The 24,881-nt window shown below is 41.6% G+C and overlaps 1 protein-coding gene across 1 annotated transcript; it reads right to left on the bottom strand.

Annotated features, from left to right (window-relative positions):
* Positions 1-9,705: 9,705 nt before the first annotated feature.
* On the bottom strand, positions 9,706-23,798 carry gad2 (glutamate decarboxylase 2). The gene is made up of 16 exons (XM_041961154.1): positions 23,723-23,798; positions 23,336-23,398; positions 23,048-23,194; positions 22,148-22,381; positions 20,765-20,855; positions 19,835-19,947; positions 19,259-19,374; positions 18,794-18,873; positions 18,045-18,099; positions 17,829-17,945; positions 16,968-17,032; positions 16,799-16,877; positions 16,181-16,330; positions 15,794-15,901; positions 13,290-13,379; positions 9,706-10,028 (listed from the first exon to the last, which is right to left on the bottom strand). Exons 1-16 carry the CDS (start codon positions 23,796-23,798, stop codon positions 9,855-9,857), a joined length of 1,758 nt encoding a protein of 585 aa, XP_041817088.1. The 3' UTR covers positions 9,706-9,854.
* Positions 23,799-24,881: the final 1,083 nt, after the last annotated feature.

Genomic DNA, 24,881 nt, shown 5'->3' with positions numbered 1-24,881 from the left:
TATGTAAAAGGGAGTGAGGCCTGTCTTGCTGTCTTCACGAAGAGGCCACTTAAAGCACTGATGATGAATAATAGGTTGGCTGAATGTGAGCGAGTGAGTCCCTCTGGAGTGTATTTAAATGGCGGAGAGATGCTCTCTCGCTCATATCAACTCCCCGGTGGTCCGTGAGGTTAATTGCTTTCTCCGGCAGGCGCTTACAGATTAACCATCTCGCTGAATGCATCCATACAAATGACTCTGCATATACCACAATAAGTTGAGCGGAGGTGTGTGTGCGTGTGGTGCTTTGCAACAGAACATAGTGTATGCTCAGGTAGCAGGCAGGGTGCACAGCGAGGTCAGAGAAGCTAATGAGTACAACTGACTTTGACTAACGAAGTCGGCCCGGCAGAGTATCTTTGGCTTAAATAGTCTTCAGCAAAAGTCTAATAGTCCAGCTTTTTTTTATCGATAATGCAGATGTAATGAAGCAAGTGTGAATTTGGTGATTTGCGGGTGAATAGATGGATCTTTTCAGTCATATCATAATATTATATACACTCCCTAAAATAATTTAGGACCTGGGAACATTTCTATTATTCAGATGAGGCAAAAAACTGGCCCAGTATCCCTAGGAATTACGTCCATATTGGATCGTTACTCACCTTGTGATTTGCGTCCAGCGCAGGAGGAACTGTGGCCTTTTTGTGGCGAGGTAGAAAATAAGCCTGGAAGCTTGTAGCATGTCAGGCTTTCATGCTGGAGACCTGCAAACAAGACTCACCTTTTAATAACCTTGATTTTCAAGTGTTTTAGTTGCCTAACCAAACATCTGAACCATAAGCTTCCCTGACATTAACTTATATTTGAATATAACGCAGGTTTTTGCAGAATCATTCTTGTTTGGTAATCGGGTTGCAAAAAGTCAGACAGACAGGCTGCAAACCAGCCAACCAGCTTTTTTGGACCAAACATGAGCAGATTCACAGATTGTGGGGTCCGTTCATGCTATAGAGGGAAAACCGGCAAAAACATGAGTAAACCCAAACAGTCACCTGTTGGCTGGGACTAGTCTGAATACATGTACAGAGTTAAAGCACAGATAGCAGCACAGTGCAAAGCTTACTAAATAACTTACAGTTTAGATCATTTGCCTCAAACAATGCGATAAGTGGCAACCCAGATCTGCCTCTATGCCAATGCCACCTCAAGCAAAGGCAGCTGCAGGATGATGTAAGGAAATATTATACATCAGAGGCAATACATAGATACACACACATTAAAAGGTGTTAAAAAATCTCCTGATGCCGTGTGTTATCTAGCATTAAGACTAATCGTACCTTAAAAACAGGACGTGGGAAACAGGTTCCTTAAAGTAGTACTCACCTTAAAGAGCTAAAACTGTTGAATAAGATGAAAATAAGTTTAAAACAAGGCCATCTTTAAAACATACCTCTGAGCACTACCTGCATGTCTCAGCTCTTAATGACACCATAATAGTCTCCAGGTGTGTTCCTGGCAGTGGGCGGGGCTTCTGTGGAGAGGGAAAGCTGGGACGGTGGCCTTACTGGGCCAAAAGCCACCTTATCACATCAATAAGTTCATAAAACCTGGAGGCTAGTATAAGCACGTCTGACTGTGTGACTGATTGTGTCCTTGGCCTTATTAGACTTGTTTCATCTGTGAACATAAGACCCAAATTACGTAAACCTGCATTAACTGATTGACATGTTATATTAGCAAATAGTAACCTATTTACACATCTAGCAGACCCGGAGCAACATTTGCTTTCATTTTAAGTGTTTCTTCTGATTTAAGTCCACCATACACTCCTGTCTTCTCTCCACCAAATCCTGAGGAAAATCTGTGGCTCTTCAGAAGCTAAATGCCAGACGAGGTTCAAAAGCTAGAGGCTGTGTTGTGTGCCGTGAAGTGTGTTTGGCTGCTGTCTGCTGCTGGGCAGGTAGCTTATACTGGCTGTAGCTGAGCCTTTTTACTGACTACTGCAACTGGAAACGAGAGAAGCGAGAGTGAATTAAAACAGTAAATTTGGGGGCCATAAAACCAAAATAAAGGAGCTTTTTTTTCCCCACTGAACAACTCTGTAGAGTCCAGTGAAAATTCTCCCTTGTTTTGTCACAACAAGCAACTTCTTTTATATTAAATAACACATAGTGATCTAATTCAAAAATATTAATCAGAGCGGCTTTAAACTTAAACACCTTAAACGTCTTTTGACCTGAAAACCAACCAACTACTGGCTGGACGGCTGATAAATAACACAACATGCGGGGGGAAAAACAATGTGTCTTTGCAACTTCTTCTGCTGTCACCCAAGCATGCGGCCTCTCCCCTAAGGTGACCGGACTTTCATGTGTTAGCTGAGCAGCGTCAGAGTGAAACCAAACACTAACAGATGACCTAGCAGCTCCTGGGTTGACATCAGGGCAGAGGCAGAGTTCAGGCAACGCCACCAACTCCAACAGGCACCGACATCTGGCTCGGCTTATCCGCCGTACACTCGGCCTGTTTTCAGGAAGGACTTCAGTCGTTCGTAGGAGTGTGAGAATCCGTTTGGCCTTTCCGTCAGAATGCTTTGGTGAGCCTCTCTCAAGCCAGCCACCCCGATTCCACCATCTGTTGGTTTGCTCATAAATCACTGCCGAGTTCGAGCAAAGAGTAACTTCTTCGGCTTAAACTTTATGACGGGCTTGCTACATTCTCCTCTCCGTGTTTGGATAAAGCGGCCCTTCTCTTCTTTGTGTAATCACATGTAGGATTAGACTGTGGGGACTTTACAAGGCCTGTGATGTGCTCCACATGGCCGGGGTTGCTGCAAACACTGAGCAGATCGTCCAGGTGACGCTGGTGATAGAGGGCTCATGTGGGAACATCTCTGATCCCGGAGAGGAAGGACCCTCGTGGGGTGAAACTCTGAGAAATGTCAGACCTGGTCATTTACTCTTATTATTCTTTGAGTTCATTTTCGATCTGTAAAAGCAGGGATGGAAATATTTACGCCGTGCGGAGGACGGCCCGTCAGGAAGATAACAGCAGCAGTCTGCAGAGGCAGCGTGTCGAGGCTGATTGAAATTAATTTGCTCTCGTGACACCAGAATCCAAACTGTGCTGTGAAGAGTACACACAGGTAATTCCTTGATGATAATTAATGGACGGTGAGCTGACAAGTCATTTTGACTCTGTGTGGCCCCACAGCAAGAGCAGTGAATCCTAAAGCTCCCCATATGGGCTGAACTTTGATTTTACTAGAACCGCTTTTATCTGTTTGGTGACAAAAATCAATTCTAGTTCAGTTTCTAATTCAATTTTACAACAATTAATTTATTTTTTGTAGCTTATGATCTGAAGATCAGATGTTCTACAAATAAATTATTGTCATTATAAAATGAAAGTTAGTATTTGGTTCATTCATGTATTTACCAGCACACATGCTGTCAGGATTTCCCCTCGACCGATCAGAGAAGAGAGAAAAAATGGATTTGCAGTAGCCATTTTCCAGAGAGCTGTTTTGGAAATGTTAGACAAAAACAGATGGATTTCACCACAGAACTCATACAGAAACTCGACACTGTTCCATTCATTTATCTTCTGGACACGGCGAGTACGAGCCAACATGGTGGTTCAGGTGTTTGGTGAGCAGGTACGCTCCAGCCGCAGGCGAGTGGTGGAGGTGTGGGTGGGGGGACTCATACTAAATGAAAGCAAAGGTGTAGAGTTACATTTAAGCAATTTTAAGGCATGAATGGACCTTCAATTAAAAAAATCTTCTAAATATATGATTTTAAAGAACTGAGATAAGATTTTAGGGGGTTAATCAACCAGATAACCTTAATCATTGCAGCCTCTATACAGATTTATTAGGAACTATCTAAAACAAAGACAAACAACTTGCATATATTAAGATGCGGTGCACAGTAACAGCTATCAGCTATCAGGAAGAACACCAGGTTCGGCTAGATCACATCCTGACATCGCGCCTACAGGAGGCTGAGCAGCGAGGCAGACTCTCCTCTTATTGTCCACGCTCCTGCTGCGGTTTGATGGCGTGTTGGAGACTCATTCATGGACTCATCATGCAGAACCACTCCAACTGCTGTGTGGAAGCACTTAACTAACTGAATGATTACATGTCATATTTGTAATGTGAAAACCATGCGTCTCCTCTGAGAGGCTTCACTCAGAGCCAGCTGATGGTGTGCTGTCCAGATGTTTCCTTTAAAACACACAAATATATCTCACGTTCTAATCTGGGCCTTTATGTCATTCAGATAAACAAATACAGTAACTCTCTGTCTGCTTGTGTGGCGAAGCTTTGTCAGAGAGATGGCGATTATTCCCATGTGGTTCTTCCCTCTTTATCTACTGTACGTGCACGAGAGGGAGAGATGAGGCAAACCATCTGGGAACCTTTCGCATAGTTGGGGATGTCTCTTTTTTTTCATCCTTTCTTCTTCGCTTGGATGTAAAAGGATGTAGTAGTCAGAGATGATTGAGAGGAAAATGGAAAAATAACAGCTCATTCAGACAATAGCGGAAAATCATTTTCCTTTGCCAAAAATTCCAGACACATTTGCAGTACATGCCTATCCTGAGGCGGTAAAAATACACTCCCTGTTGCTCCCTCATGACTAAATTGTGGGGTAGCAGTGCCATCTAGGGCGACGATAGCAACCTACCAGTGATCATGCTCACAAAAGTATCTCATTTTTCACAGAGGTGGCACCAGAAACATCATTTTCTACAGCTGTGATGCTTATATCTCTATTATCACTTTGATATAGAAGTGTTCAAATCATAGCTGATCCTGTTGTATTTGAATGCATGACGAGATCTCTTTTCTGTTGCACGTTTGATTAAAATTGTTTTGTTTGTTTTAATCTCCTCTGACTGTTGACTGCTTCTCTGGATTCACGGATATGCACCTGTTTAGTTAATGCTCTTTGCTTTTCTGTGAAGCACATTGTTTTTTCCTCTGAAATGAAATGTGCATTATAAATAAACTATTGCTTGTACATAATCAGTAATTTTGAAAAAAAAAAAAAAACCCTGTAAACTTCAGAAAAGGACCATAAAAATACTACTTTTGAAAGGTTATTATATTTAACTGAATGTAATTATACAATTGCTGCATTTTTTGGGTCCAGTTTTGGCACACAGGATCTAGAAACCTTGTTATAGGCCGTGATAACAAACCTTCTCTATATGCTGATGTGCTTCTACCTTCAGTATACAATTAGAGAGGCACTGATGTGATCTTACAGATTACATAAACATGACCAGCGCAGCACTGGCACTGCTGACACATCCTTACCTTGTAGTGCTGTGAAAGTGCCACTTGTCCCATTTTTGTTGTTCAAGCACCTTCTCACCAGTTTATGTAACAATTCAAACTCTTCTGTTCACGTAACAAAGTGCTTTTTGTCCGCAGTATGAAGCACGACAGATGTTACTGAACTACTGGAAAAATATTATACTGAAATTCTACTTTCTGAAGAATGTATTAACTTCATTTTGTGCTATTTTTGCCACCTTCAAGTACACTTAAGAGTACCACCTGAGTACCACTTGAGTGTACTTGAAGTGTAAATAGTTGCTAAAGTGGCAGTACTTTTTACAAACTTGTGTACTGAGTGAAAATCAGGATTCATGAGCATTCAAAACACACTTGCAGTACAATTGTATTATAACATCAGTGTGTTGGAAATATACTTAAATATACATAAGTACACTTTACTACTATTGAAAGTATTTGTAATTTAGTATACATTTTAAAAGTACACTTAAGTACAATTTATAGTACACTTACAATAAGTACTTTTTATAAGTACTTTGAAATACCACTTTAAGTACTGCAGAATTAGTATATTCATTTTTAATACATTAAATAGAACTTAATGACATCTAGTTAGAAGCATACTTTTTAAAAGTATTTGACAAACATATTTCAAATTCAGTACGAAAAGTAAAACTGTACTTTTCTGTACTTAAATGATGTGTCCTATACTCTAAAGTATTCTACTGTTTGACAGGGGAAAGCATGACAAAGGAGAAAAGAGGTAAAAAGAGGAGTCTAGAATCTTAGTTTTGACAATATTTATTTATATTTTGCCAATAGTAACATATAGTTCAGGACAAATGAATGTTTGAGAGAAGCTAGCACAGCAGTTTGCAGAATACACGATTCGAAATTGCACCATATTTAGTGAAAACGAACCTCGCTCCGAGTACTAGGGATTTTAATTGGTCTCAATAAACAAACAATACGTCCTGTGAGCAAAAAAACAAAACAACAGGGTCTATTTTTTTCTATACTTCGGTGTTAAAGGCTAACAACACTTGCACCAGACAAGCATTTGGACAATCAAGTCTAAATTCTGTTTCTCGTACATCCCAAGGGCCTCGGCGACACGAACTCAGAAACGTGACGTTGTGGCACCGTGACACCAGTCAACATACCGTCTCAGGCGCACAAACAGAACGACAGCGGGTAGCCAAGAAACGTGACAGGAAAGCGCGAGGATACGTTGTCACTGCTACCAGAGGGCGAAGTGGAAGAGAAAGAGAGAAAAGGGTGGTTATAGGTGCAGAGCAGAGAAGAGCTTTCAGAGACATGCTTAGGGACTACACATATAGATATAATACTCTATGTTCCGAGCTGCGACAGTCATCAAGCAGAAGAGAAAGACAGAGGATAGAGATAGTCAGATCAAGCGCGGAGAGGAATACAATGCTAGGCCAGGTTAGCATGCGTGCGGCACGGAGAAACTTTACAGGAAGCCCAAGACACAGAGATCACATGTAAAGGCTAGAGCGACAGTGCACTAATCTACAGGCTAAGCTATACATCGGACACTAAAGCTAATTACAGGAGCTACACGTACTGTATATATGTATATAAATAGGTGTATATATATCAAACAAGCTGGATAGGCAAGGCATTGCATGCACGTGCAAAGGAAGCAAGTCTAGCAGCAGCAGCAAGAGAAACAAAATGTCTGGCTTTCCAAGACTACCACAGTGAGATTCCTTTGTCGCTGTAATGAATCTGATGTTGCCTGTGTCACAGTGTGTGTGCCAGTTTAACGTGGGAAAGGAACAGGATCAGGACCGGAGTATTCTAGACTCCAGGGTACTCTCTGTTGGGATGTGAGACGGTTAAACAAGAAGCTCATAATTTCTACAGACTGCAAACGAATGAAATGCTTTCATTTCCAACAGACCCTCGATTCATGACACATTCAGACCAAAGAGCTTAAGTTACATTTTTGAGTAATTTTTTTTTTAACATCAACTTATGAACAACCATTGGACATTGCACGCTATCAGGTCATGTGTATACTCTAAAGTGCACAGCCTCCCCTTCGGAGGAAAACTAGACAATACTGGCAAATTTATACTAAGGCAACACAGTTACAAACACACTAAGGTACACGTTGGCACATACTGTCAAGTATCACGTGTGCACAAAAAACGCAGTGCTTCAGAGTCAAAATGGCTTTGCATATTCATTTAAAATCCAAACCCCGGAGTCTCGCGGGCAGACTCGGAAGTATTTCAAGGTGAAATCTGTCGGTTTCTTTAAAGCCAGTCCCTGAAACACATTTTCTTTGAAGTAGCTAGAAGAGTCACAAACCAAGTCAAGTATCTGACATACATACACACAAGAAAAAAGCCTTTTGGACTAACAGGATGAAAATACAGGTAATCTATATCGGAGATAGAGAAAATATGAATAACTTTACCTCACAAATAGTCTCTGGTTATATGTCTTATATACACTTATGTATACACAAAGATATGTACTTAGGACATCTTGAAATACTATTTACAATCTATGATCAAAAGTGATTGTACACTGACCATGTTGAGCAAATTGTGCTTTTCTAACTTGTTCTAATGAAAATGCTACAGAACCTCTGGTCGTTAAATCAGGGTTCACGTTCCATCAACTAACCTGCCTACAATAAGCATGTTTTTAGTTTTTTTTTTGCTAACTACTGTGCGTAGTAGGAAACTTGATTATCGTTAACTATTGTACACTTGAATTCACTGTTTCTTTTGACTTTTGCAGGGTATTTAGATTGGACCCATACTCGAATATTGCTTGTGAATGAATAAAGAAGAAATCTCAGTTGCAATGCTAAGAGACGCTCATCCTCCCTCAATGATTTAGTGCAAGTGATGTCAGGTATACAGTAGCTGCAAATCTGGTGAAGTTCCTATATTCAGACAGAACACCATTATTGCATCGTTCCCAGTTTATGAAGATCCTCGATCTTTCATTAAGCGCTCATCCAAAACCACCGCCGACAAAAAGCCTCTCTCATTGTGGTACTGTAGACGAGAGGTTTGCATCAAAGTTATAATCCTGAAAATTTCAGTCTGATTTCAATTAAAAAATGACCATGAATGTTGCTGGGGATTCTGGAGCAGTGGCCACAGTCGGTACTGCAGGTCATGTGATGCCCAAAGGTGCGTCCATCGGAGGAATTTGTTTGGTCCTTTTACAAGATTATCTAACAATGCAGGCCAATTTGGGAAATTTGTAACTAATCAAAACCAACTGATGTACAGCAGCCTCCAGGCTTTGGTGGTCCCTGTGGGTCTGGGGCACCACCTTGCCCAGTTAGCAATCATGACTCACTTTTGATCATGATCAAGAAATAAGGTAGTTTTGTTTTTTTTGTGTTTTTTTTTTCTGAGTGCCACAAACACTCAGATGTGAAGCTTTATATTATCAGAACTTGTGCATTCCTTATGGTAAAGGCGGACTCCGCCACTAACAATTGAAATTAATATAAACAGGCAATTAAAAACTACTCTGAATGGCTGTTGAAACAAATGTTGGGCATTAATCGCAGTGAAAATGGCGTTTGAAATAAAGAAAATCTTAAGGATTATAACTTTACCTCGGAAGTGTTGGTTATTCTCATTACAGATCACCATTATAGCATGTAAAGCACACTCAGCACAGCTAAATATACAGATTGGTTGGAAATGGTCCCCACTGTGATATGTGCATGCGGCTGGTGACGTCAAAACAAAATGGGTTGAACAAGCCTTTACCGCCTTAAATACACAAGAAAGGCATGTGTGTAAAAAGAGTAGAAAGTGTTAGACGTAGTAAGCAACATTAAATTAGCATCATAAGCCGCAGATCAAACTGTCAAACACTGAGGTGATGCATGATGGACCAACACACCTTCATAAAAGCTTTGACGTTGCTGTTGTGTCACTTTGCCTTGTTTTGTACATATTTCCAATGGTTGGGATTCTTATTCAACATGTGCTGGTACTGCTATCATCACCTGTCAAGACAATAATATTGTCCAGAATCACTGCTTGAAGTACTATGTGCAGATGTAGAGGCAGTTGATTAAGCTGAGGTAAGGTGAAGTGCTATTTTTTTTTTGTTTGTTTGTTTTGTTTTGTTTTAAACAGGAAGTTTAAAATGTAAAGTTACGATAGAACACAACCACGTTTGGCACTTAACAACATACTCGGCAAATGAGAAATGATTCAAAAGTAAAGTCTTCCTCATCCACCTATTGCACAAGCGTTTCATATCACAAAAAGTACATATAAAGTTACATCACTTACACTACTCCGGGCTCTACTACACTATAGGAAAGGCAGACAGAAGCACTTTTACATGGCTTTGGACCAATTCAGTCCACGGCAAAGCTACAATACATAATATATGGATATATCTGTGTATCTTTTTTCTCAAATATACTCTTAAATATGTGACTTTGGAGGAAAGAGAGAGGAAAGAAAAAGTTCACCAGTACATTCACGACAAACAATTCATCCGTCAAGGGGAAAGTAGAGGAGGATTTCGCGGAGATGAAGTCTTATAGATCTTGGCCGAGTCGTTCAATCTCCTCAATAAGAAAGTCGATGTCCTCGAAGGTAGCAGCCGGATTTGAGATCACCATGCGGAAAAAGTTGACCTTGTCCCCCTGTGGTTGGTAGCCGACCATGGTTGTCCCGTACTCCATCATCCTGGCTTTTATCACTGGAGCCACCTGAAAGAGCCGATAAAAGCAGCATGAATGAGTATTTCTGCAGAGGAAGACAGAGGAGAAAATGAAATACTAAAGTCTGGAGAATTTCTACCATTGGTTGGGTTCAATTCAGGCAGGTGAATCTGGCATCCTTAACATTAAAACTACTAAGTCTGTCTCTGTGTCTAGATTTGAGTTAGTAACAGCGTTTATGTTTCTTGTAACCTTTAAAATTAAGCAACTCTTTGAGCTTAAGCTTTGAAAACTGATCTCGCAATTGGGCACCTGTGCTTAGAAACCGACCTGTACCTGTGGGCTTAAAGCAATAGTTCAATGTTTTTGGAAACAAGCTTATTCAATTATTTGTCGAGCATTAGATGAGAAGATTGATACCACACTCACGGCTAGCTGACTTCCCACTGTTTTCAGTCTTTATGCTAAGCTAAGCTAGTTGGCTGTGATATTGACCTCTTATCTAACTTTCGGCAAGAAAGCAAATTAGCGTATTTCTTAAAATGTAAAACCGTCCTTTAAAAAAACCTTCCTAAACCACAGAAGATGTCACATGACTAAATGTGCGAGTGTGCGAACAATAACCAAGAATGACCTTGTCATCGTCTCCTCTCTTAAAATCATATTGTGCAAACTGTGGAAAACTGTCTATTCTATCAGATCCCTGCGTTTCTTTTTTGTTATCTTCATCAGCAGCTACACAAGTCCCATTTCCTCCTCAGACTCCACAGATCCGGGTCCATGTAGTTCATTATCTCCCGGCAGTCTGACGGCTAAATCTGACACCAGCGGGGTTCACCACAACACTCTGACTGCTGCTGCCAAGCTGACGGTTATCTCCGAGAGCAAAGCAGCGACAGTCATTTATTTTGTGCGCTGCTGAGTCTTGATGGCGGCGTGGATTCGGCGCTGTGATGAGCTGTGGCAGATTCAGTTACAAGTTTGAAAACTCACACTCCTTGACTCACCAACACCAACGTATTAAGAGACCTAACTGAAGAAAAACATTTCAAGATATGTGTCTCTGAAGTATCATTTTAGGACCAGTAAAAGGAAAGTTGTAAAGCTTTTATTTTATGCCTTTTAGGCTGACTGTGGAGTTTCCATTTGCCAGAGTACTTTTATGAATTCCATAATATACATTAACTTCACTTAATCCATTTAATTATGTGATTTAATGGTAGCGTAACCACCAAATCACATGAATTCACTGAAGAAATGGCAGCTGAGGTCCGCTAAGCTAGCTACCTTTAACAGGTGTTTGGCTGTTTTTTCCCCATTAATTCAACTGCTGTTTTATTTTCATAATGTGGTAGGACAAACCAAATAACCAAAAGTTAATCAAAATGTATTGCAGCTAGAAGAAAAACAGTGATTAAACTCTGCTTTAGTCTAAGGCTAGCTGCGGTAAGCTCTCGTAAGCTAGCTGTCACTCGCAAGCTAGCTTTCAGTTGATATAGCCCTCTTACGTTAGCTGTCTTTCTATGGCAGAGAGTGCAGTAAATGTGGTGACAACTAAAATAAAGATGAGCTTTGGCTTAGATTTGAGGTCTGTTTTGTCGTTACTGCAAAGTTAAAAAGCCGTAGTTTGGCGTATTTCTGTACAGTGAAACAGATGTTAGAAAGTCAGATGCTGTAGAGGTTATACTGTAACTCAATTTTGACTCAGTATATGTAGATACTTTACTTCACCCTTGTAGGGCAGCATAATCAATTTAAGGACGGGATCCATAATTCGAGGCGACAGCTTGCTGCAGTTACAGCTTAAGGCCTTAGGTTAACCGTGACTCATATACAGTACCCTCGAGGTCCAGCATATTACGGCACAATTTCAATAAATCTGGAGGCATTAAGTTGAAAAATTAAAACAGACTTCCAAAACCCCTCAAGCAAACACAGCTGGTTCCAGTGTGAGTTCTACCATTTAAGTCTGCTGGAGCAGTTATGTGTTGTGTTTACAGGCACTGGAAGAAACGCAGTACTGCTCTACTACAAGTTGAGTTACATCCAATTTATGCTCCTTTACGGCCACTCTACTACATTTTAGAGGGAAATATTGTACTTTTTACTTCACTAAATATAATTAACTGCTATAATTACTTTAATTTTACATACAAAATATATGATCAACTTATCAAATACGATGCATTGTTATAGATTAAAACAGGTATTTTCACCTAAATGCTGGAATGTACATATGTGAGGTCATCACATAATTGCAAGAACCGAAAAGTTGTAAACTGCTCTGATGTCCCGAAAAAAACAAAAAAAAACAAAAAAAAAACATGATATTAACATGCACGTACAAATTATTACCTTGTGCATAAAAAAAAGAAGAAGTATTCTTTTCGGGCCTTAAAGTCTCCACAAATTAGCACTTTGAAAGGGACCAGTCTGCATTGTGAGGACTTTTACTTGAAACAGAGTATCTTCACACTGTGGTATTTCTGCTTTTATTTGAATAAAGGCTCTTTATACGTCTTCCAGCACTAGATTTACAGTACATTAAGGCTGCAGTGCTGTAGCTAGTGCTGCCGCTCTCATCACACAATCAATCATTCCGTCTAAATCTCTTGCAGGTGTCCCGCTGCAGTTGGCCTGCACTTTCTATAAAATAATCAGTTGCCGCAGATTTCCGTCAAATCAGCCTTTTGACAGTTTTCCAGTCGTTAAGTGGAAACTGAGGAAAGCTCCCTCGGCTCAGGCTTCTCCTTAATGAGCTAATCGGGCAGCATTACGTCACATCCCTCAATCTTTGTGTCAGTGTGTATGGAAAAGAGCGAGCAGGCCAGTTTCAATGACGCATATCTGCTGTGTTTTTTTTTTCAATCAAACTACAGGAAATCTCAGCATTTGATGTGCTACGACAAACACGGCACCGATCTGTGGCTGATGAGAGAACGAGAGAGGAGAGAGCTCTTCGTATGGCTCGCACGTACACCATCTGTTTGTCCTAATTGTCAATTAGTAGACCCCTGCTGCTGTGAGATCCTCTGAATGGCCGCCACTTCAGCTAACTGAATAGTCGCACTCTAAGTCAGGCTTGTGATAGCCTTCCTCTGTGACAGCGTTTACAAAGTACACTTCATGTGCACGACAAAGACTTTTTTATGCTTTTTAAATACTGAGTGCACGTGGACCTCCATACCGTCCCCGATGAGGAGGACGCGTGATGGTTAAGCTGGATAGGAATGGCGGGCTTGCAGGGCAAATGAAAGGTGTTTTTCTTTGTAGGTGTTACACTCGGGCTTCTTATCTGCTCTCACCCACCTTGTGCAAGTGTTTCTTCCTCTCCTCTTTGTCCTCCATGTAGCGGATCCCAGGAGGGAGGTACCAGAAGCAGACGTTGGTGTGCTGAGGCTGTGGGAACACGCAGAGTTGACAAGAGACGAGAGGAATGAGCTGCAACAGTCGTGCGAAGGCAAAACATGCTCACTTAGAGCAGAGAAATAAAATTAAATTGCAGCCGCTGTGTGAGGGATTTGAGGGTTTCTGGTCTTTGGCACCCCTGAAGTGGAATGTCTCATTTTTCTGTAAATAAAAACATAAACTATCAGAGTATCAGAATAATCTCAGAGATGATATAACTTAAATTTGACTTTAATGACTTGATGATTAAAGACACTTTGATTAATTGTGTTTAAAGCTGCTCTAATCAATATTTTTTTTACATTAACAATGAATCAAATAACTGTGTAATGCAAAAAGAATAGCAAACACACAGAGAATAATTAGCCTCAGTTTTATGGCACATCTCTCTCAGCTCATTGTTTTGCTTCTATGAAACGTCTCCCTTTGGGATCATGTTGGCAATCAGCTTTTCCTGCAAAAAAAACTTTAACGCTGATTGTCGTGAATTCCCATCATACTGCTTTAATCCACAATGTAATGGTTGTAAGCAAATTTTGTGGCTTTTATGATGCACATTTATGAATTTTGGGGAAAAAAAGTACTTTTATGCAAATTAGTGACAACAGGCGTTAATGCTTAAATGCAATTCGCTAATTTGCATCATACCTAAATTTATATCTATTGTATGTGCTACAGAAAAATTAACAAACTCCTCTTAATTTAGGATCAATTTGAAAGCAAAAACACAAAGAATAAATTTTTTAATATAATTCTAAATAAATTCAGGCGTCAAGGGGTTAATAAACCCACTGTAAACTTCCTGCCTAGCAGTTAGCGCACAGCTGCTATACACAGACTAGCACATAGAAATTAGCATCAAGCAAGTAAACCCTGTGGAGGCTTTAGCAGCTAAAAGGCCAACAAGTCCCAGAGGAGCTGGTTAACACCAAAAAAGAGCAAAAAGAAGACTGAATATTGGCCTAACATTCATCAGGTGGAGGAAACACAACTCAGTGCTAATGTTGCTCCGTGTCTGCTGGATGTGTAAATAAGCAATTATCTGCTAACGCATTAGCCATATCAGCTTCACGAGGCGATAATGTAACCTGTTGATGTGATGTCAGACTGAACTGCACAGCTTGTTGATCCGCCCTGAAGTACCAAAATAATACAAAAAATAATAATTATTGGAGGTTTGGGCCATCAGAATAATTTAGGAGACTATATAATTATATGAACCTCCCACACATCATGTAGTGGCTTTAACGTTTTTAAGCACATTAGAATTAAAAACTAACAGCTTTAGTACTGTAAATGTTGTTTTAACATGAGAAGCTCTTGTCATACATCAGCGGCTGACAGTTAATTAATATTAACATCAGTTTAATTAATTGATGTGACATGTATTACATTATGAAATACAGCTATATTAGACAAATAAGATTATTAATATATTGATTTCAAACATACCATTCAGTCCTAAGCATTACATATATAACTACGTCTGTATCCATATGCTGTACTTATACACATATTTAACAGTCATCCTCGCCTGAAATCCGACGGATACCTCTAAATAAAAAGCCGTGGAAGTAATCGTAGCCCATCCATTTCACCAAGCCAGGGCAGATAGAGTGCAGCTCAAAAAGGAAATCCATTAGACGTTTTTAGCATCAGAGAGGTATCCTGCCTCCTTCTCAGATACTCTATCTGTCTAAAAGTCTGTCTGTGCTTTTTTGGAATCTGAAGCTGCTGGAGCAGCCTGCCTTCCTGCCTGCCCGCCACTGGAAAAGCATTCATTACCAACAGCTGACTAGCCATGCGCACCAGCCTCATTTATACAGCGGGGGCCGCTTCGGCGCGAGTATATTCAACATCAGATTGATGTAATGGCTCAATGGGAGGCACAGACAAGTGAACACCTGGGCCGATGCCCAGAGGACTTGGCTTTTTCCCATCACCCTCTGGGTTATGATGCTCTTAGCCTTTTGTGGTTCAGCAGGAAAACAATAAGCCTTGGAACATTAAAGAGCTTTCACTATAAATGACTCCGGGTGTCCAAGCACTCCCTTTATAAAAGACTTTTTAGCTTAATAACCCCATCATATGTTTGCGCTGTTGCAGCTTTGCTCGGTGGAGGATATTTCAGACCCCATGCTATTCACATGCATATGAGCAATTACAGGCCGTTATGCTATTCATTAAACATAATAGCAGCACATTATACTGGCAGCTAGAGGTAAAAATGGCATTCATCCAACACAAAGCGAGAGCACACAGCGTGCCAATCAAGTCACCCATAATGACACTGAATACACCGAGGCAAAAGAAGCAACGCAGGGCTAATGTTGGCTACTTTTCTCTGATTATATGGCAGCGGATGAATTATGCGTGTGGAGAAAGAAAGTTAAATGTGGACATACTTTGCCATCAAAGACCATCTCGTATCCTTCTCTGTCTTTGATCTTGTTGTAGAGGTACTCTGAAAGCTCCAAGCACTTGTCAATCTGAGCCTCGAACCCAATGGTGCCCTGCCAAAGAAAAGATGGTTAGTTTCAAAACATGCATTTAGACTTAAATAGAAGACAACATAAGGATTTGATCATGGCAGTTTGACTCCAGTGAGGTAAATGTTTAACTTATAATAATATAATACTTATAATAATAATACTAAAATCGTTTTCAGTTACATCAACTTTTCCATATTGTTTCCTGTGAATCACTTTGGTTAGAAGATGAAGACAGAAAAAACATCCCTGAAACCAGCGTCCAGGTTGTCTCAGCCTGTGTTCCTGTTAGCTCTTCGTTACCTTTGCTCTCCACATGAGCCACAGCTTGAAGATGTCCACGTGGCGTCCACACTGCAGCGCTTTGTCTCCGGTGTCGTAGGACAGGTCGTAGTGTTTGTCCTGCTGGAACAGGTAGCAGGCGTGCATCTGGTTGCAGTTCTGCATCAGACCCTGTGAAATCAGATGCAGAATGTAGAAGCAGATTTACTCCAGTACAGTCATTTTAATCCATAAACACCAGATATAATAAAAAACACTGACAGGTAACATTTTACTGCACAATGAGTACTTTTCACACTTAAAGTACATTTTGCTGATAATATTAACTGAAGTAATTTTTGAATGCAGGAGCTTTACTTATTATTATACTCTTTTTGTATATGATGTACATATATAGTTGATTTATTTTATACCCTTTTTTATTCTCTATTGGTTGTTTTTCTACATCGCGCTGTCTGTAGCAACGAAAATTTCCTGATGGGGGATCAATAAAGTTTATCTCATCTCATCTTGTCTCATAGGGGTATTTACACAGTGTGATATATTCTGTCTATCACGGCTCATAATTGTCATCAGAAAGCAAAAACAAGTATCCACAGCGTGTGGCAGTGAGATTTGGTTGACTGGGATGAGGCCTACCTCCTCTCTGACCAGCAGGGCTGAACACTGCAGAGGGACCGACATCATCTTGTGTGGGTTCCATGTTACCGAGTTTGCCCTGAAGTGAACAGAAACATCATTACTGCGAACGCTCGTTAGCTTCTAACGCTTGTCAGTCTGTGTTCACCTCCAAAGAAACGTCACTTGCCTCTCGACTCCGTCCAGCTTCCACCTGTGTCTCCTGGACATGAGGAGACTTCCTCCCCACGCTCCCTGATAGGACACACACACGATAATCAGACATGTGACACTAATAATTGGCAGATCAGTCATTAATGAAACTAATTGTTGATTGCTGCACTATTGAGGAGTTTCAGAAGCTTTTATACCCTTAGAGGAATAAATTATGAGACGAAATTCTTTGTCCTTTCTCACATGTAATGGTATTGATGATTGGCTATCTTTAAACATTTGGTCTAGTTTTAAACCTCAGAGGCTCGTGCGGATGTTTTTGCATTTCCAGATTTCCCAGCCTCGTCATGTTTACTACAGAGAGTTCAAAAGTGCCTCCAAACACATTTATTTCACCGGGAGCTGCATCCACGAACGCTGGATGTTTTTCCCATCTCTCGCCAGTTGAGGAATGATAGATAAGGCCATTTATGTCTCTTAATAGAGGTGTCCCCCCGTCAGGACTAAATCACCTTCATTAATAGATAGAGTTCCTTCAGTGAGAGGGCCCATGATGGCAAAGTCAGAGGAGAAGATGATTTACAGCCTCTGTTCCAGTTTTTCTAATCCCCAGTGTAAGATAGGAAATGGCTGGCTCCTATCTGGGTCAACCGCAAGCAGTTAGAGGCGAGACAGACATAATAGATTTGTCAAACTCACTGGCGAGCTCTGTATTTTTGTGCATTCCTTCTCTAAAAACCCCCACTGTGGATAGATACTGTGCATCACTCGTGTTTTAGGTCTAACAGGGTTTAAAATGAGGCAGCGAGAGCTGTTGTTGCAGATTTGAGTCAGCGGCCTTCAGATTTCATGCAAAAGCTCCACTTTTGCTACTCACATCCACGTGCATCCAGATGTTGTACTTTTTGCAGATGTCAGAAATGGCGATGAGAGGGTCAAAGGCTCCGTACACTGTTGTTCCAGCTGTTGCACTCACAAAGAAAGGTACAAAACCCTGCAAAGCCACAAACAAGCAAAGCAGAACACTGCTAATATGTTTTCATCTTCGTATCTGTCTACAGTATTTATAGCTGCATTATGTGCATCACATTACCTTCTGCTTGGCCTCCACTATTCTCCTCTCAAGGTCAGCTGGGATCATTTTACCACTGCAGAGGAAAAACAAGATTTAGTTGCTTTTTGACTTGTTTGTTGATTCTTCAGTGCCTCAAGAAGTATTCAGATCATGTAATTATATGAAAGTACCAACACAGCAATGTGAAAATACGACAGCATAAGTTAAAGTCCTGCATTCAAAATCCGACTTAAAGGTTCAGTGTGTAGGATTTGGTGGCATCTAGAGGTCAGATTCCAGATTGCAACCAAGTGAACACCCCTCACCTGAGGAGCTAAGGCGGTAAAAACATGAAAAAAATGAAAGGTATTCTCTGGAGCCAGTGTTTGGTTTGCCCATTCAGGGCTACTGTAGAAACATGGTGGACTCCGTGGAAGAGGACCTGCGCTTTCTGAAGATACAAAGAGCTCATTCACACATACAGTAATGAATGCTGTTGCTGTTGCTGTTAATTGTGAAATATTGGATCATTTTAGCTCTGAGGGCCTCAAACTGTCAGTTAAATCATGAGACGTTTAGAGGGGAAATCTGTCCCAACGAGACACTTCTGTATTGTCAAATGTCAGATAAATGTACAAGTAAAAGTACAGTATTGCTCTCTGAAATGAAAGTAGCAGAAAATGGACTTACTAAATTAAAGTACAAGTACCTCAAAATTGTACTCAAGTACAGTATCTGAATAAACCTATTTAGTGGCTTTCCGTGTATTCTAACTTCTAATATTTTACCTTTCATCTGCTTTGATGCAGATCACACTTTCAGTCCCGATGCCAAGAGCTGCTGCACCTTTTTTGATTGAAAAATGGCTCTAAAAGATAAGAGAAATGAAAGAGATTGAGTTTAACCGACTGCACACCAGATCACAGGCGGGCGGAGAAAAGCTGGAAATATAAATATAAAATGAAATTTGTCAAACAGCTTCGATGCCAAAAGGTTTGTGTGTTATTTGATGGCTTTTTTTCGCCTCACAGCATCTTTGAAAAGTCCTTTAAAGATGATAATGTGACAGACACACACGGTCAATTCGTGTCCTTCTGACACGCATAGTGGCAGCTTTACACTTTTAAAACACACATCAGGCCAACGCTAACGTGCAAAACAGTGTGATGTCAGGAAACAGTGATCCATGCTCATCATTTGATCCAATAGGACACACATCGACAATGCGGCTGAAGTGCAACATAAACGCCTACATGTTCGGACGTGAAGGCCACCAGTCTGGGAACAGATGACATTCCTTTCTCCTTCACTTCAGGGAACATCTTGAAGCGGGCCAGCAGCATGGCGTACATATTGGAAATAGCACCACCTAGAGGACAGACAGGGCAGTCCAGTGTCAGTCCACATCACAGCCTCACTGAGTCTCATGGGAGTGATGCAGGGCTTCTAACTGACACAAAGAGTTCACATCTGAGCATGTTTGAGCTAATGAAACAACAACAACAATAACAAAAATCTGTTTGCATCGTATCAAGAGCATATCGGGGGATGACGCAGCATCTGAAATCACAGCTCGCTGTCCACAATGTCAGAGCCAATCACAGTCAAGCAGAAATGCATGGCAGAAATTAACGGTGGGAGGGTTCCGGGGCAGGGGGGCTTAAGTTTGAAAATGATTTTATGCTAATTAGCTTTGAAACGAGTTCCATTTATATAATCAAAATGCAAATTGACACATTACAGCATAGCACACACACACACACACACAGGCAGTTCCATTTTCGGTGGAGCAGAGGGGTGGCGGGGTCGGCGTCGCCTCACATACATACCAGGAGAGAAAATGCCATCTCCTCGCCCGTCCGGCCAGCCAATGATCTCCCTCATCTTCTTCAGAGTGACGTATTCCAGCAGCACAAAGACAGGAGCCACCTCATAGGTGAACCTGCGTTACACAAGGGGCATCGCATGGCGCAGGTTACACACAAGGTGCCATGACTCATCACCAACAAATAACCAGGAAAATAAAAAGGAAAAGTTTTATCTCTCAGAGATAAAACTCAGACTATTGGAGGATGAAAAAACACAAATTTTGTGTGTTAAAGGTGTTTTAGCTTTAGCTTTTAGCTTTAATTCTGAAGCAGCAAGATCTTAATTTGCAGTGGTGGTTTGGAACAAAATGTACCAGCATCCACATAAAAATCATCTGTTTCTGAATGTCTTCCTTCACGTCGTAGGCTACATTTCACAGACCCAAATGTGTTCTTTGTTGCACAGCAGTCTCACATTTTCATCACGCTCGCTGCACTAAGGAGTAAATTTCCAGCACGTGCCTCCCGCCATATTTTTCTATTAGTCCATGATGCATTTGCTGCAGTGTCGACGGCAGGCTGATTCTGGGCTGCCTCACAGTTGCCAGGGCCGACTCTTCCAGAGTTTATCACCCCAAAAACACACGCGCCAAAATTAGCTTCAGATTAGTCTGAATTTAATTTCGGAGCTAATTTTCTCCCCTTGAATCCCCCTGGGGATGGGAGGTGAGGGGGAGGGATAAAAGGCAGAGGTGGGAGGGTTGAGGGGGAGTAAAGGAGGGGTCTGCCTTTCATTTCACCCTTTTCATTTGCAGTGATTGAGTGGGGAAAAAAAAAGCTGCTATCAGCCGGTGCAGACGCAGAGCAGAGTGCACACTGATGGACCGGAAATGGAATTCATTGTCATTATCACCATTTAAAATCACGATGGAGCGCGTGCCACATACTTACATGTTGGTGTTGGCAGTGGATGTTAGCCAATCGGCCGCCAGTCCAACCATGTCTAATCCTGTGGAGAGCTGATTGAAGTACCTGGGGTGGGCTGAATGAGAAGGAGCAGAGGAGGAGTGAGGGGGGGAGAGGCTCGTGAGGTGGCTGCAATTTGAACATTTCATCCGCCGTCAGGAGAACCGAAATATGTTAACGATGATTTTGTGCAAAAGGCGCAAAAACTGTCATCTTCTAAATGCTTTAATTGAAGGTTAGAAATGCTGCTGCAAGGGCTGTTTTAAATCATCTCCAGAAATAATGAAAATGTTTGGTGTTGCACGTGTAATGCAGGAGTTCAGGTTATAAAAACACCCAAACTGAGTTTTTCCACCTTTGTTTTATAAAACAGGCTCGTAAAGTAAAAAACAACATGATGTTTCCTATAAAAATTCGGATTTATTATGAGCACTTGAATTTTCCTTGATTTCATATTACTAACACACTTCATTTATAAACAGTATATAAACATTTACTGTAATAAATGTCTTATAACACATTATAATGTAGTTTTAGACAGATAAGCTTGGATGGTGCTGCACAGACGATGAATGATAATATAATAAAAGGCATTTCATAATATCAAATATATCTTCATGGGAGCATTTAAAATTGTTGACAAATGCTGCACATTAATAAGCACTTAAAATGTCATATATGTGTTTACACCTACACTGCAGTGTGTTACAAACCATTTATTGCATGCTGTTAAACTGATATAAAGGCTAAATATGAGGTTCAAGGAAAGGATCTCTAAAAAGCAGATCTGTGTTTGTTTTGCGTGTGTCACTCAGGAGAGAATAATGACTTTGGCCTGTGGATCCGGGTTATTAGCCTATTATCTCCCACTTGGTGAACCAGATTTACTGCGTCACCGCATTTATCGGTCTGGTGGACAGGAGGAGGACATCTTTGATTTATTTCATTTCATTTCATTTTTGTAGTCTGTTTTAAGAGCACTCGTCTAAAAATATTTTACATTTTCTGACATGCATATAATAAAAATAATAATAATGATAATAATTACTGGTTTTCTAATTGGCTACATTTTATCATTTCATGCATTTTCTGTGTTATAATGCATAATGATATAATTTAGCACTTGCACTGGCTCTGTGATTTTTATATGTTTTCTAATATTTCAGTAAAATAATCTTCATTTTAAAATAATGTAATTTAATTTATTTCAATTTCAGGACTGAAAATTAGGCCTACACACACCCACAAACGTGCAAAAAGCGGGAATATTTCCTAACGTGCGAAACTGAATTTGTTTTTTTTTTGTTTTTTTTTTTTTTTACCACATTTGAAAAGGCAGAAATAAGCGACGCTCAAGGTGAGGCCTACCTGTCTTGATGGCGTATTTGAGAGTAGCGCGACAGCTGATCAAGATGTCGTCCAGGGTCGCCGGCTCGTCCTGCAGCTCCCAGTTGTTCATCTGCAGCAGCTCGTTCGGATAATGAAAATCAATCACTTTCGTCTCCCGGTCGAAAGACTCCACGATGTAGGCCAGCAAAATATCCACAACCTCCTGCAGGAAGGTCATTGTTTTGGTGTCACCGTCCATGGCAGGTAACAGGTCTGCAAAACAACATGTGGACATTCATGCTGGCGGGACTTGGGAGGATGAATGTGTGCAGGCCTTTAAACTGGGAGTACACGTGGGATTTTACTTAAATTACATCCTTTAGGCCTATAATAATAATAATAATAAATGCTATTTAAATATTTGTACAGGTTTAAAAACTGAAGGAAGTTTTTATTTTCTGCCACGTTCAGCAGCTCTAAAGCTGAGATCCTGCTGAAGGTGACCTCTCCACAAACAGTCCAGCACCCAGCGTTCAGCACCCCTCACCGAACACTGCACATGTTAAATCCAGATGTGAAGATGCGGATGATGATTTATTTGATCCAAACATTCACATGTTTTTTTTTTTTTTTTTTTTTCATGTGCATCATGTAATTTACTGACGGTGGGAACAAAGAATAACGCGGATCATCTCTGAGGAGGTCAATAAAAATGACATTTAATTGAAGATTACTGATAAAAAAAAGTCGATTTGCAAAATCTCAAATCAGATTAATTCTTATATTTGGATTTTTTCTGTTATTATCATTTTTTTTTTTTAATAGCTGCACTTGCTACAAAAAATATCTTATTTTCAGACTGAATAAATGAGCGGAATCCAAGGCCAGGCCACGCTGTGGCTCGGTTAGAGATCCGGGTCTAAAGCATTGCTTCTGTACCTGTTGAATAGAGGTCGGAGAAGACCACAGCAGCTTTGGTGCAGTTGCAGGATTTGTTGCAGCCGCAGGTGCCTGCAGCCTGCGTCGGTGGCGGCTGCTTGGCGGCCGGATCGGCGGGTTTCTCCACTTCCCCGACATTGAGCAGCGCTTTGGACACCACAGAACAGCAGTGAGATATTTTTAATACTCTGTCGGCAAGGCCGTGAATATAATGATGGAATTAACGTCGCCCAAACAGCGCTCCCCATCCGCCTCCCCCAGCACCCCCACCGCTGTGAACCAACATACCACATAATTTCGATCCAATTCCTCCGGAAAATTTCTGGGCCGCCGCTTGGCACCAAGCCCTGGCTGGAAGAGAGAGGGGATAAATCAAATGAGGACGAACACGCTTCAGGTCCAACTTTAAGACAACAGCGGCCGAAACACAAGACGCGCCGTGCGAGTTGTTGCAAAATGTGCCCTTAGAGAGGATCTCACATCCTGCAGGGTGAAGCAGGAAAGAAGAGAAGGTGTGAAAAGCAGATGTGTCGACTGTGAACACAGCAGGCCTGTTTGGGTCTGCACGCGGCGGCTGTGGCACCAAATGCAGCGCACTGGTTTGAGACAATGCGCTGGAATTAGCGCTGCGCCTGGTCCGCCAGAGCTGGTTGGAAGACAAAAAAAGCCACTCACGCGTACTGGGGCTCTGACTCCCGGTGTTGGCCCCCGCATTATCTCCGCCAAGAGACCAGAAACCGTGTGATGCCATTGTTGCCGGTAGTTAGGAGCTGCAGGAGACACGGAGACCGACAGAGCCCATCCACACGCGACGACCCGGAGCTGTTCAAAGCCGATGTGGTGCTGAATCTGACCAGACCTCTCCGACTGCTGGAGATCCAGCCGTGCATCCGAGAGACGCTTTATGCTGCAGGAAAGCCCCTAGAAATTAAAACGTAAGGGTGGAGGGGGGAAGGAAGCACACCAGGCGTCCACGGTGCTCTTTCTGCGGGCGTCCACAGGTGCACGATGGAGACAAGCAGCGTCTTCCCACAGAAATCCGCAAACACTTCACTGACTTCACTCAGTCCGCCAGCGCGAAGCCGCGCAGTCCGCTGGCGCAAGAGCAAGTTCGGGTGCGGCGAAATTTCTCTTTTCGTTGGAGGATGAAACACAAAACAAAACTGAAGCTAAAAAGTGGAGAAAGGCGGTTTCAGCAAGCAGCTCTGCGCCGCAGCTGCTGGTAAATATGCCGCACAGGAGCCATGCCTAATTGCATCTAACCTAAATTTCACGTCACCACAAAAATCCCATCGTGATTCACTTCAAGTCATGACGAGCGGCGCTGCGTCGTGCGTCGTGACTCCATACATCCCCGACACTTGGTCCCCTGCGTCCGCACAGACACTGGATGCCTGCTAATTCATCCGCCCGGCAGCTGCGGGTCTATTTCTCAGGGACCGGCGGCTCTAATTGCCCGCCCCCGGTGGAGAGACCACTTGGTTCAAACACACAAAGTGCGCACGGGTCCCTCCTCTCTCCTCTCAGCGCTCGGGCTCGTTACTCCAAAAGTATTTATCTGGATACTCGTTACTTTTCCACTTGGAGAGCAGTTTCCACAGCTCCGTTTCTTCTGCACTTTGCGCATTTGGGTCTTTTTTTGTTTTTGCACAAATAAATATCACGTTATCCAAAGCAGGAAATCTGCAGCATCCAAACGAGCCTGAGCCACATCTGATGATTTATGAACGCCAACAACCATTTAAAGCCAAAAAAAAAAGACTGATTAAAATCAATGGAAAGCCATGATAACACCTTAATGTTTGTATGTGTAGTCACAGAAAGTCTCTGGTTC

Source organism: Chelmon rostratus, chromosome 20 (genome assembly GCF_017976325.1).
Source record: "Chelmon rostratus isolate fCheRos1 chromosome 20, fCheRos1.pri, whole genome shotgun sequence".
Lineage (NCBI taxonomy): Eukaryota > Metazoa > Chordata > Actinopteri > Chaetodontiformes > Chaetodontidae > Chelmon > Chelmon rostratus.
Note: the sequence above shows the minus strand (reverse complement) of the source record. Positions and strands in the feature narration are given on the sequence as shown.